The sequence below is a fragment of the Panthera pardus genome, unplaced genomic scaffold, assembly GCF_024362965.1.
Source record: "Panthera pardus isolate Hobbes unplaced genomic scaffold, ASM2436296v1 HiC_scaffold_22, whole genome shotgun sequence".
Classification (NCBI taxonomy): Eukaryota; Metazoa; Chordata; class Mammalia; order Carnivora; family Felidae; genus Panthera; species Panthera pardus.
This window is the reverse complement of record NW_026526788.1, coordinates 47,350,158-47,364,553: the sequence shown is the minus strand read 5'-3', so window position 1 is coordinate 47,364,553 and position 14,396 is coordinate 47,350,158. Positions and strand designations below refer to the sequence as shown.

General features: G+C 37.6%; 1 protein-coding gene across 4 annotated transcripts in view; it reads right to left on the bottom strand.

Moving 5' to 3' along the window:
• Positions 1-1,665: 1,665 nt before the first annotated feature.
• ZFAND4 (zinc finger AN1-type containing 4) overlaps positions 1,666-14,396 on the bottom strand; it is an 88,966-nt gene continuing 76,235 nt past the window's right edge. For all 4 annotated transcript variants that reach the window (XM_053909701.1, XM_053909700.1, XM_019444942.2 and 1 more), the window contains 4 exons: positions 10,060-11,235; positions 9,281-9,335; positions 3,571-3,692; positions 1,666-2,593 (listed from right to left, as the gene is read on the bottom strand). In XM_053909701.1, the coding sequence (XP_053765676.1) occupies positions 2,534-2,593; positions 3,571-3,692; positions 9,281-9,335; positions 10,060-11,235 (1,413 nt within the window). In that variant the 3' untranslated portion in view covers positions 1,666-2,533. The remainder of the gene's footprint in view (positions 2,594-3,570; positions 3,693-9,280; positions 9,336-10,059; positions 11,236-14,396) is intronic.

The following is a 14,396-nucleotide window of genomic DNA, read 5'->3' as shown; positions in this document are numbered from 1 at the left end:
GGAATATTCTTGTATTTATTTTTCCCCTAGAATGTAAGCATGCAATAAAAGCAGGGATGTTTAGTGGAGCACTACATCTACAGCACTTAACAATGGTGCCTGACACCTAACAGATGCTCCAATGGACTTGCCATCTTGTGCAATTCAAAGTCAAAATGATACTGTGGCAGGTTCCATGAAGGAAAAGTATATGGTAGGATGAGGAAGGGTACTAGACAAGAATACATGAGGGAAGGCTTTCTTCCAAAAGTAGTGATGGAGTCAGCATCTGAAAAACCAGTAGTCATTAAGGAGAAAGTGGCTGAGAAAACTAAAAGAAAGTCATTGTGGGCAAATTCCAGAAAGTTGGGAGAAAGAGTGCAATTTGAGGCTGGAGAAATTGATGGGGGCCAGATCACAGGGGCCTTACTAGGAAGAATGATTAAGAATTTGGGTCATTTTAATCTAAGAAAAGAAGAAGTTACTGATATATTTCAAGGATTGATATGCTCAATTTTTTCAAGCTCACTACAGTTGAAGTGTAGAATATGGGATCATATAAAGGACCACAGAACTAATTCAAGAAGTCTAGTTAGGCAGCAGTTACAATAGGTCAGGTGAAGCCTATGGTAATATGGACTAGGGTAACTGCAGAGGAGTAGGTGAATTTCAGATAAGTGATATAACTAAAAAGAATGGACTGTATGGACTAAATGTATGTGTCCTCCAAATTTGTATGTTAAACCTTAACCCCCAGTATGGCTGTATCTGGATTTAAGGAAGTAATTGAGATTAAGGGAAGTCATATGAGTGGGGCCCTGATCCCATAGGATTAGTGTCCTTAAAAGAAGAGACACCAGAGAGCTCCACGTGTCTGCACACCAAGGAAAGGCACACAATGAGAAGACACCCCTCCAAAAGCCAGGAAGAAGCAATCTTACCAGGAAACCACCCTGAGGAACCTTGATCTGGGACTTCCAGCCTCTAGAAACTGTGAGAAAATTAATTTCTGTTGTTTAAGCCACCCAGTCTAAGCATACTTTGGTAGGGCAGTCTCAGCAGACTAGCATACTAATAAAAATTGGGAGTATGGAGGTAATGTCTAGTTCATTCAGCTTTGCATGGAGAAAGAAACCCTGTCGAGCACCCTAAATTAGCTTTCTGGAACCACTTTAGATCCCACTGGGGTTGGGCTAGAGTTGCAAAGTCTATCTGGGTTGCCTGCCAGCTGTTTACCAGGGTTCAGGATCAGATTCAACTAAGCTTCCATGAAGCAAGTGAACTCCCAAAAGTTTGAACAGTGTATTGGTTACATCTGGGGAGCAGGGCCCTTATACCTTAAACAAATACCTTTATTCTTAAGAGTCACTTTTTCCAAGTAGAATAAATTATTGATTTATTTAATAGTTTTCTTTAAAAAAGTCTTAGGGCACCTGGGTAGCTCAGTTGGTTGAGTGTCCAACTTCGGCTCGGGTCATGATCTCACTGCTCATGAGTTCAAGCCCCGGGTCGGGCTCTGTGCTGATAGCTCAGAGCCTGGAGCCTGCTTCAGATTCTCTGTCTGCCTTGCTCTCTACCCCTCCCCTGCTCGTGCTCTTTCTCTCAAAGATAAACATAAAAAAACATTTTTTTAGGTCTTTATAAAAGAAAAAAGTATTGTACATAATCAAATAATCAAACTCATAATGAAATTGAATATTTATTTGAATTTCTCCTGGTAATAGCACTCAACATATAAGAAAAACAAACCAAAATATGAGATTTTGTTTTAAATATAGCCATTTTTCAAAAAGTGAAAAGGTGGATTCTATATTTAATGGCAACAAGTGAGACGCCTTCTATTGTAAAACTGCCATTCAAAAAAGTATCTTTTAAGAAATATATAGTATGTTTAACATGATGTGTTTTATGAATGGATACATATCTGAATGCCAATCTGAATATGGAAGAAATATGTGTGTTAAAACTACACTGGGAAATGAAATGTTTTTATAAAAAGTAGTTTGAAATAAAAGGAACTTGTTAGTAAATTCAATAAATTTTCACATGGGATTTAAAAAAAAAAATCTCCACCACCCACCCACCCCCCTCAAAAAAGTGGTGGATTTGAGTAGAGCCATTACGTGACGGCACATTTCTGTACACTGTGGAAGCTGGTTTACATAGTCAGTGATAACTTCCTAAAGTGCATCTTTTGAAGACTTGTCTAGTAAAATTGCAATGTCAAATATAAAATACTTAACACAAGACATGCAGTAACAAAGTTAAATCATTATAGTTTAAAGTTTTTAAAACTACTTTTAAAACATTTGATTGACCAAAGAATAAAGATGTCAAATATAGTAGCATTCTTTCTCCAACAGTGAGCACCGTATGCTTTTTTCATTTGGCAAATCTTTTGGAGTCGAACAGATATAATGCAGTCTGAACAGTATTTCTTCTGTCACTGTAATACAATTCCCAGGCGCAGAGCAAGAGCTAGATTTTTGGAAGTTTGGGTGCGTTAACCACAGGATTTGCCTCCTGTAAGTATCTCCTCCCTGCACTCTTGTAATCATAGGTGCAGCCGTGAGTTTCTGCATAACGATGAGATGCACAGAAGTTGTTTCCACATCTAAAGCACAAAAAAGTTCATGTGAATAGTCACATTTTAGAGAGGCTCATCTCCTTGGGAGATGAGAGCTTGACTTCCAGTATCCAACAGGAGCCCTGTGGTTCTCTTTAGCAATTTTCAGCACTGACATTTCCCTTGCACTCATAAACCAGCACAAGTGCCCCCCAAAGAGAATTAACTGTCCATGAATATGAAAGTTTAAAATAAAGGATCTATTATGAAATGAAACAGGATATAGATTTTTATGAAATGGTAAAATTGCAAAAGCTGATAGATATATCTACCATTTCTCTTGTATCTAGTAAACCTGGGAGAACTGAATTTCTATCAAATTCGGTCTCAAAAAAAAATTACGTAAAACCTAACTATGTCATAAAAGGATTTTTAAAATGTTTCTCGCAACAAGATGAACTGTTTCTATCTGAACAGAATGCACTCTAAAAAGCAGCAGTTGTTTTTAATGCCTGGACTCAAACTAAGGGCAGACACGATCCCCAGAGTGATTGACTGATATTAATCAATGCTAATGAAAGAAATAATTATGAGAAAATTCATTACTTTTTGTGAATAGATTATTCCTCTGTTTTGAAATAAAACTGTACCATATAATCATTAAAATTAATAGTACATTTACTTTAAATTTTTTTGTTGTTGTTCAATTTAAAAAAGAACCTTGGAGGAGGGATTCTTCCAAGTTGCATTCAAACAAAAACCACGCATATCTATCATAAGACAAAGTACACTCTGCCACTGGTTTAAATCTCCCAACTTGGAGGGCAGGAGAGGATCTCATGATTTATAAACTCATGAGCTGTCTACTTCGCCCTTACTTCAGCCACTTAGGAGCTCAAATAAGGGCTACCATCTGAACATCATCTTAATGATGTTACGAATAGCCAATTTAAAGAAGGTTTTATATTGTATCCCCATGCTGGGTCACCACAAAAAAAGCATCTCAGCTTTTCCAGTCAGCCAACCTGCCTGCATTCGTAGCTAGTAGCCAGTCCAGTTTTCTTTCCACAGAGAAAACAATGCTTTGCTGCTTTCTTCTTTGTTTGAACTGGGGCTTTCACGGGTGGGAGGTGATGAGTACATTCTCCTGATTAATGAAAGGACACCTTGATTACTACAGGCATAAAATGTTAAATGTGAAATAGTATTAAGCAAAACACAAAACACAACCCCATCACAACAAATTTCTTGGCCATAAAAAATTAATTTGTGCTATATTTATATCCAAAATTATCTACAAAATCTACAAGTAAGGATACAGTAGAACTGTTATATTTTTAAAGATGAGGTGGGTTTCTACTGACTGAGACTTACATTTTTAGGGCTTCTGTACACACCAGTATTTTTCTGATTATTTCTAAGGGCAATCAGTAATTGTAAAGTACACCAAACCTTGACAGAGAATTAAGAAAAAGTCTGGTTCAAAATCATTCTTATCAGGCCTCTGAGAAACAATGTATATGTAATACAAACACCCTATTCTTTTACGCCAAGAAGGAGCACCAGAGTTATCAAGAAACTGGTCTTTTAGTCCTGATTACATCATTGAAATTACAGTTGTCAAACCACAGGCAAGTTATTTATTCTTTCAAAACTCCAATTTGTTCTTTAAAAAAAATTTTTTTAACATTTATTCATTTTTGAGAGACAGAGAGAGACAGAGCACAAGTGGGGAAGAGCAGAGAGACAGGGAGACACAGGATCCGAAGCAGGCTCCAGGCTCTAGAGTTGTCAGCACAGAGCCCGACGCGGGACTCAAACCCACGAACCATGAGATCATGACCTGAGATGAAATCGGATGCTTAACCAACTGAGCTACCTAGGCACCCCCATTTTTAAGATAACATAACGTGGTTTTCTCCCTTATGTTTCTAAGTGTTTTAAGGTCAATTCAGTTCTCACATGTAAAAAGCATCCTGAAATTTTTAAATGTTGTAATTATATAAAATACCATATTATCAATAGTGACTAACATGGTGCACTGCTCAATTTCACAGTACTACCTTTCCAAAAAATAGTTACTGAATTTTGTACTACTGTAATGATTTTATGTTTAAAAAACAGCATATCTGTTATTACATAAGAATAATTAAATCAATTTCTTTAACTAGTAGGTGAAATTCTCTTACAACTGAGCAAAATTCCAACAAACCTGACTCAAGCAGAGAGGCTCAAAGTCACCATCCACAGTTGTTATAATAACAGTACAAGCACATGGTGCTTGGTGGCACTAAAAGGCCAAGAAGCAAAAGGCAAACAAAGAAAACAGAACAAGGGGAAGGAATGAGAAGAAAAATGCTGGGTCTAGGTGGTACTGGTGCCTATTCTCCACTATTTAAAAAAGGTTTGAGAGACCTCGGCTTAATGTTTATATGGCAGCTAAAAGTCTTTTGGGGCGCCTGGGTGGCGCAGTCGGTTAAGCGTCCGACTTCAGCCAGGTCACGATCTCGCGGTCCGTGAGTTCGAGCCCCGCGTCAGGCTCTGGGCTGATGGCTCGGAGCCTGGAGCCTGTTTCCGATTCTGTGTCTCCCTCTCTCTCTGCCCCTCCCCCGTTCATGCTCTGTCTCTCTCTGTCCCAAAAATGAATAAAAAAAAAAAAAAAAAAAAAAAAGTCTTTGAAGATCCTTCAAGGGTTCAAAAAACTGGAATTACAATGAATTGGTGCTATGCCTTTTGCCACCCAGAAAGGATGCTGGATATACAAACCCAGTAACTTTAAGTCAGCTTTATTACCAGTCTGAAATACCTTCCCATTTCCTAGATCTTGCCCCAAATTGGAAACTAACTGAATGACTCCTAATGGAAGAAACAAAATTGAAAACAACTAAGTGAATGATTCCCAGTGGTGCCCTGGCACCAACTCAATTAGCACTTTCTTCTTCAAGTGCACTTAAGAGTTATCAAGAACAAAGGTGATGGGGTACTTTCCACTTCTTAAAAAACGAAAATAAGCATTTGCACAGGTCACAGAGGAAAGGCATATAATACCAGATATCTTCTGGAAGCTCATCTGATTGTAATTATCTTCGAAATTCAGGTTTAGGATATTCTTCCTCAATGGAATAATCTAATGATAATTATTTAATTAGTTCAGTGTAGTCATATTTTCCTTTTTTCTTTCCTTGGAACTGCTTAACTCAATGTTTCCCAAACTTTTTTCATTCAAGAACTCTTTTTGAATGTGCAGAAACACAAGACACAGTACGAGTTGGCACAGACACACAACTGCAGTCTTCTCCTACAAGAATAGTTTCTATACGTGCTTCTACGTACCGGAGAAAACCATTTATTAGTTACCTACTCCAAGTCAGGACCCATCACTAATATATAGGTTTGCTACTATTCTTCAGACTGGCATTCAGGGTTTGTATGTCCAATATGATACCTTTCCAACTTTCCAGAGTTGTTTTCTGTCACTTACCACATCATACCCACTCTGAATGAAGCACTAGACCCATTCACAGGTGCAATTGCTTCTAAAAATTCTAAATGGGTGATGTGCATTAAGGAGGGCACTTGTTGGGATGAGAACTGGGTGTTATACGTAAGTTTGAATCACTGGGTTCTACTCCAGAAACCAATATTACACTGTATGTTAACTAACTTGAACTCAAATAAATAAATTTAAAAATAAATAAAATAAAATAAAATAAAATAAAATAAAATGCTCTATTTCAACCTCTATTTCATTTCCAGGTGCAATCATATGTCTAAAATCATATGTCTAAAATTTGGTAATCATATGTCTAAAAATGATAACTGGAACTATGAGGATGGGTAAGATTTCCAAGGGAGACCCTATAGTAAAAAGCAAAGAAAACCAGTAGAAGAATTTAACAAATTAATTAAATAAAATGTATACCAAAACTCTCATGGACTCTTCAAGGACATTCAGAATGATACAGTTATTACTGAAAGGAAATGGCAGCAAGTTACATGGCCCTTGTTTGGGTAATCATCACTGCAGGCAGTAGTTGATGGCTTGACTTAAACAAAATTAACCAAAAGAATGTATACCTGGGGACAAGCAGAGGGCTGGTAAAACAAGTAAAGAAAAAGAAAATCAGGTTTAACAAAATGAAACAAAAACAAAACTCTACAGCAATATGATAGCCCAGAATAAAGAAGAAGAAGAAGAAGAAGAAGAAGAAGAAGAAGAAGAAGAAGAAGAAAGAAAGAAAGAAAGAAAGAAAGAAAGAAAGAAAGAAAGAAAGAAAGAAATGAAACAGAGAGAAACAAAGGAAAAGAAACTATTTCAAGAAGGAGGCCCACAAGAATCAAACAAGGTGAGGATACAGAAGCATCCACTGGATTGAAATTGTGGTTATCTTTGGTGACCACAGCATCAACTATTTCAGAGGAAGGGTGAGAAGAGAAATGAAAAAGCACAGAAGCTCAAATTAGAGTTAAAAGTAGATAAATTATAGTGTGTGGTATTGGCATAAAGACAGGCAATAAAGAACCCAGAAATAAACCCTCACATATAGGATGAAATGATTTTTGACAAGGATACCCAAGACAAGGGGAAAGGACAGTCTTTTTAACGAATGGCACTGGGAAAACTGGATATACACATAATGAATGGCACTGGGAAAACTGGATATACACATGAAAAAGAATAAAGTTGGACCCTTATATTACACCATATATACAAAAATATATACATTAAAAAATTAATTCAAAATGTATCAAAGACCTACCTGGAAGACATACATAAAACTCTTAGAGTAAAATATAGGAGGAAAACTTCATGAAGTTGGACTTGGCAATGATTTATTGGACACAATACCATAGGCACAGGCAACAAAGGAAAACACCAACAACATGGACTGCATGAAAATTAAAAACTATTGTGCATCAAAAGACACTATCAGTAGAATAAAAAAGGGAGAAATATTTAGAAGAAAATATTTGCCAATCACATATCTGATAAAGAGACCAGTATCCCGAATGAGAACACCTAAAACTCAGCAATAAAAAATGAAACAACCCAATTTAAAAATGGGCAACATATTTGAACAGACATTTCTCCGAAGATGTACAAAAGGCTAAGCACATAAAAATATACTCAACATCACTAATCATCAGGGAAATGCAAACCAAAACCACAGTGAGATACTACCTCATACCTATTGGGATGTCAATTATCAAAAACAAACAAACAAGCAAAACAGAAGATAACAAGTATTGGTAAGAATATGGAGAAACTGGAAACCTAATACACTGTTGGTGGTAATGTAAAATAGTGCAGCCACTATGGAAAACTGTATGGCAGTTACTCAAAAAATTAAAAATTGAATAAACATGTGAGCCAGCAATTCCACTTCTGAGTATATACTCAAAAAAAATGAAAAGCAGGGTCTCAAAGAGATATTGGGGCACCCATGTTCATAACAGCAGTATTCACAAGAGCTGAAATGTGGAAGCAACACAAGTCTCCATCCACAGATACATGGATAAGCAAAATGCTGTATATACATACAATGAAATATTATTCAGTCTTAAAAAGTATGGAAACTCTGACACATGCTACAATATGGATGAACCTTGGGGACACAGTGCTAAGTGAAGTCAGGTACACACAAAAAAACAAATGCTGTATGATTCCACTTATATGAGGTACTTCAAGGAATTAGAATTAGACAGAAAATAGAATCATGGCTGCTAGAGGCTGGGGTGAGCGGGGCGGGGGGATGAGGACTTAAAAATGGGTACAAGTTTTCAAGATAAAAAGAATTCTGGAGATGGATGGTGGTGATGGTTGCCCAACAATGTGAATGTTTTATATAATGGCATTGAGTTATACACTTAAAAATGGTTAAGACGGTATATTTTATGTTATGTATATTTTACCACAATTAAAAAATTGAAAAAACATCGATATATTAAGACTTTAAAACTCTGGACCTTATGTAGAAGTGAAAAATAAACCCTAAGTACTCTTTAAAGGCATAAAACTCATGTGATAACCATAATATATATTACATTGGTTGTGACATCAGTTTTATATACTTTCATATAAAGTATCCTTTAGAACCCTGAGGCTAGAAAGGTGGTACATCTTTGGTAATGAGCTCCCACCCCTAGTCTGAGTCTAAAATTTCAAAAGATGATGATCATAATGGCTTCCTTGGAGATTAGGACTGGCCAATGCACCTTTAAGGTGTTATTGGCAGAAAGGAGTGCCAATGTTGCAGCTACTTCTGCTACTGTGCTTTGGAAAGGGCTGATTCAAGGACCGTCTTTTTCTTTTATCCAGAAATAATTAGTTCATCAAAAGGAGCTCTTCCTATTCTCCTTCATATTGGATTATGATGTCAAGAAACACCTCTCTAGGATACTCTTTCGAAACCCAACCAGCAGCCCAGCATGGCTCTAGAGTGGCCAGTGACAGAGGGTTGTGGAATTACACATTAATTCTTCATCCTTCCTGTCTTTTCACTTAGACTATATCTTTCCCCAGGCAACAGAGACCTCAATTTCAATTTTTGTTTTATTCTTCAAGTATGTTCTACAGTCAGTTCTAATAGCCATTTTCCTCAGTGGAACAAAGTTTAGGGAGAGTTTACTCCATACATACCACAAAGAACCTTCCTCTTATTTCTCTCTGAAAAAAACAGTATGCATAATGAAGTGATTGTTAGGCTTATATTTTCACAATTATCTGTAGCTTACCTACTCTTTTCCCTGCTGCTGTGTTATTTCCATTCATTCCAATGCCACGGGCAGACTATAATCAAAACACAAAACATCTACAGAGGTAAGTTAATGGAGAACAGAAGAAAAGATCACTAAACATGAAATACTTGTATTTTATTATGGAACTGCTGTTGGGCTTTCATTTAATTAAATTAATTTGACATCTGATTCTCACATGCAGCAATACTGTACGTATTTTTCTTTAAGAGAAGAAAATTTGATGGTGTAAATAAAAGTTCTTATATGGAAAAAATTAAAAATATTTAGCGTTAGGGGCACCTGGGTGGCTCAGTCAGTTAAGTGTCCAACTTCGGCTCAGGTTATGATCTCACAGTTTGTGAGTTCAAGCCCCACGTTGGGCTCTGTGCTGACAGCTCAGAGCGTGAAGCCTGTTTTAGATTCTGTGTCTCTCTCCCTCTGCCTCTCCCCCACTTATGCTTAGTCTCTCTCTCTCTCTCTCTCTCTCAAAATAAATAAACATTAAAATTTTTAAAAAATATTTAGTGTTAAAAATAGATGATAAATTGTTGACACAAAATTATTTTTCAAATTACAATTCTCAATTTAGGGCTAACACCTTATTTAAAATTCAACTATCAAAAAGATTTTCTATAAACTAGATTAACATTTTAAGAGAAACTTATAAAAAGAATTCAACCTTCAGCCTCCTCCCTTAAGTAAACAAAAAACAAACATGTAATATGATGAGTAACTACAAGGTTAACTAGTAGAACATATTGCAAACAAATACTTACTAGAAAAAAATCTGTAGGTTCTAACAGGGGAGAATTTTTCCTAAAGCTTTCTTCCTGAGAATGCTGGAGACTTGTAGACAGCCCCATTCCAGAGGTCCGAATCCTGCCTGCCCCACGCATGCTCTGTAAGCTATCTCTGCTTGCACTCCGGCCCAGCGAAGCAAGAAAACCTATATTATTTACACAACCAACAGGCTCTTTGGAAGCCTTGTTTGCCATTTCTGTGATATCCCGAGCCTCAACTTTAGAAATAATATCAGCTCTTTTCCCAGGTGAATCAACTTTAACAGCACGAAAGCGAGTAGTCCTAGAGAAAGAAGAATCAGTTATATTTCGAACATCTAGCGACCGAAGCACATTTTGTGAAGCAGAAGACTGGAGATTCCCAGACTCAAAACATTTGGACTGTCTCTGTGGTTTCACCAGAGAATTATGGAGTGACATTGGTGTAGAACAGCGAAGAGGTGACAAGAGTCTATTCTTGTGAGGACTTAATTCATGGTGGTCGAGAACTGTAGTTTCTACTGATTCACTGCTCAATATTCTTGCAACATGTTTAAGATGCTGTTCTGCAGCTTTCAACCCTTTATCATCATTACAGAGTAAGAACTCTGGATTTACCTTCTGTGTGCCTTCTAAGCCAATGCTCTGTTCATCGGTGTTTCCTTCTGTAAATAAAGCAAATGAACCCACTTCAGGTGGAAGTGATTCTTCAGTTACACATTCTTCTGAAGTTGGAAATAAGGTAGTGTCATCCTCTTTATTGGATGACAAATTTCCTGAAAAGTGTTTCGTCCACCTAGGCAGGAATGATCCAAGATGGAGAACAGAATCAGCAAGCTCCTTGTCATTTTCCAACTCGGTATGGGGTATCCGAGGTGGTAGTTTGATGCTACCATTGGCATGAGACAGTGCGTTCATCTCCCAGTTATCCTCTTCCTTAAGAAAATCGCTAGCAATAGATGATATGGGTCTATCAGTGGGGGGCACAGTTGCCAAACTTGAAACGGCATTGCTGGAAGTTTCAGGTAGACATGCGTTCCCAGCAGAAGGTAAACAAGACTGCCCAATGTGGGGGAGAACCCTTAACAATCTGTGGCGAGCAGCTGCCGTGGAACTACCAGAAGGTCGAGGAGCTATAGGTGGACGAGGTTTTACCTTGACAGCTTTCTTAGGCTAAAAAAAAGAGTGAATATATAATTCCTTACAGTCATTTTTGTCTACCCATTAACAAAAATTAATGAAGGAGGAAAATGTCATTTACTGCAGCACTGGCATTTTGATTACCTCAATCTAAAACATCTTAAAAGATTAAAATCTGAAGTTTAAAACTGAGATGAATTTTGCTCTCTTCCTCCACGGAGTATAATTTTCTGAAAATATTAAAAATAATTTTATTTATCTTCCTCACTACTGATTATTTTCCAGAGTTTTGCTGAGAAGAAAATTCACTGAGTATACTAGATATGATGTTACTCACCTATTTTAGGTCCCCAACAATTTTTCCTAGTAAGATGAGTAAGTGTCAGCTACATAGGTACTACAGAAAAGAGTTAACAGGCCTACACTGCTATCCTTGAAAAGGCCTGCCTTCCAGGATGGCCCTTGGCTAGCTTCTGGGAACTTGTATTTCAAGAGGGTTCCCACCACCCTAGCAGAAAAGGTGCCTAACTTGTTTGTGCAAGCACTATGGTTTATGCTAAACACTGGCTTTCCTTCTGGGTGTCTGGCCTTTTGGTACTGGTACATCCTAGACAGAGGGTGCCTACATGAACTGCCCCAAATAAAACCCCTGGGCACAGACTCTCTAATAACGTTCCCTGGCAGACAATAATATTCCATATGTACTGACACAGCTCATTGACAGAGGGATAAAGCATGTCCTATGAGACTCCACTGGGAATGGGATTCTGGGAAGCTTGTGCTTGGTTTTCTCTGGACTTGAGCCATAAGCCTTTCCCCTTTGATGATTTTACTTTGTACCCTCTTGCCGTAATAAATCTTATCCATGAATCCAACTATATGCTGGTCCTGTGAGTCTTCCTACCAAATCATCAAACTGTAGAGTGGTCTAGGGGTCCTCAATATAGTAAGTTTTAATAAAAGTATCACAACAATTTATGATGTTATGGATAAATTTAAAAATGGAAGAATAAAGTAGCAACCTAAATGCCCATCAATAGATAAATGGATAAAGAAAATGTGCGATGTATGTATAACGGAATATTACTCGGGCATAAAAAGAATGAAATCTTGTCATTTGTGACAATACACATAGACTTTGAGGTATCATGCTAAGTAAACTAAGTCAGAAAAAGTGAAATACAACATGATTTACTTACATATGGAATTTAAAAAATAAAACTAACAGAAAAAGCAGAAACAGATCCATAAATTTAGAGACCAAACTGGCATTTGCCAGAGGGAGAGAGGTAGGGGGATAGGCAAAAGGGGATGAAGAGGAGTGGGAGATACAGGTTTCCAGAATGACTCAGTCAGGAGGATAAAAGGTACAGCATAGGGAATACAGTCAATAGCGTTCTGGGGTGACAGATGGTAGCTGCACTTGTGGTGAGCATAACAGCAGAATATCAGAGCTGTGCAAACACTATGCCATACACCTGAAACTAATGTAACATTGTGTGTCAACTATATTTCAATTTAAAAAAAAAAGTTAATGGAGAGATAAAGAAAGCAAAATAAGGGGCGCCTGGGTGGCTCAGTCGGTTAACTGGCCGACTTCGGCTCAGGTCATGATCTCGTGGTCTGTGAGTTCAAGCCCTGCGTCGGGCTCTGTGCTGACAGCTCACAGCCTGGAGCCTGTTTCAGATTCTGTGTCTCCCTCTCTCTCTCTCTCTCTCTCTCTCTGACCCTCCCCCGTTCATGCTCTGTCTCTCTCTGTCTCAAAAATAAATAAACGTTAAAAAAAATTAAAAAAAAAAAGAAAGCAAAATAAGTTCATTGATTATAAGTAATAAGTAAGAGTCAAAAGATATCTCTCAAAAATGGAAAATAAAAGAGTAGAAGGTTAAGTAAGGAAAAAGCAGATAAAGGACATGATAATAAATATTAATCTAAAGTTAAACAATAGATGGGGCACCTGGGTGGCTCAGTTGGTTAAGTGCCTGACTTTGGCCCAGGTCATGATCTCAGAGTTCGTGAGTTCAAGCTCCGCATTGGGCTCTGTGCTAACAGCTCAGAGCCTAGAGCCTGCTTTGGATTCTGTGTTTCCCTCTGTCTCTGCCCCTGCCCCTTCCCTGCCCATGCTCTGTCTCTGTCTCTCTCTCCCTCAAAAAAAAATAATAAATAAACATTAAAAAAATTTTTTTAATAAAGTTAAACAATAGAACAAAAGGCTTCTGAAGTACCAAAAAGTACACACTCATACACACACATATCCATACATACACAAAAGAAAAGAGACCATTAGAATACTGTAAATATATCAAAATAAGACATTTGAGACCATATATGAAAGTCACACTGCTAAATATAAATGTGATTAAGTTACCTACTTTTTTAAATTTCAAACTGGTTCACAAAGCAAAAAGCCAACTCTATAATGTATATAAAAGATACACCAAAAAGCAATTTAAAAGTTAACTTTGGGGCACCTGGGTGGCTCAGTTGGTTAAGCAGCTGACTTCGGCTCAGGTCATGATTTTGCAGTCCATGAGTTTGAGCCCCGCGTCAGGCTCTGTGCTGACAGCTCAGAGCCTGAAGCCTGTTTCAGACTCTGTGTCTCCCTCTCTCTGACCCTCCCCCGTTCATGCTCTGTCTCTCTCTGTCTCAAAAAAAATAAATAAACGTTAAAAAAAAATTTTTTTTAAATAAAAGTTAACTTTATTTTATTTTTAAAATTTTTAAAGATTTTATTTTTATGTAATCTCTACATCTAACGAGGGTAAGCTCTTAATCTTGAGGTTGTGAGTCTGAATCCCACAATGAGGGTAGAGATTACTTGGAGAAAAAAAAAGTGTGCCTATAAGTGAATTCTAAAAGACATGGGAAAAGGTATACCAAGTAAATGAAGACAGTAAGTTATCAAGGGTTATGGGCCTGATATCTGGCAAGGAAAATTTAAGCTGAAAGGGATGGAACACTTTATAACAGCTGCAGTAAGCAGTATAATTAAAATGTAACCGTGTAGGGGCGCCTGGGTGGCTCAGTCAGTTAAGCGTCCAAATTCTGCTCAGGTCATGATCTTGAGGTCGTTGAGTTCAAGCTCTGCATTGGGCTCTGTGCTGACGGGTTGGAGCCTGGAGCCTGCTTCGATTCTGTCTTTCTGTTTGTCTGTCTGTCTGTCTCTCTCTTGCTCTCTGCCCCTCCCCCACTTG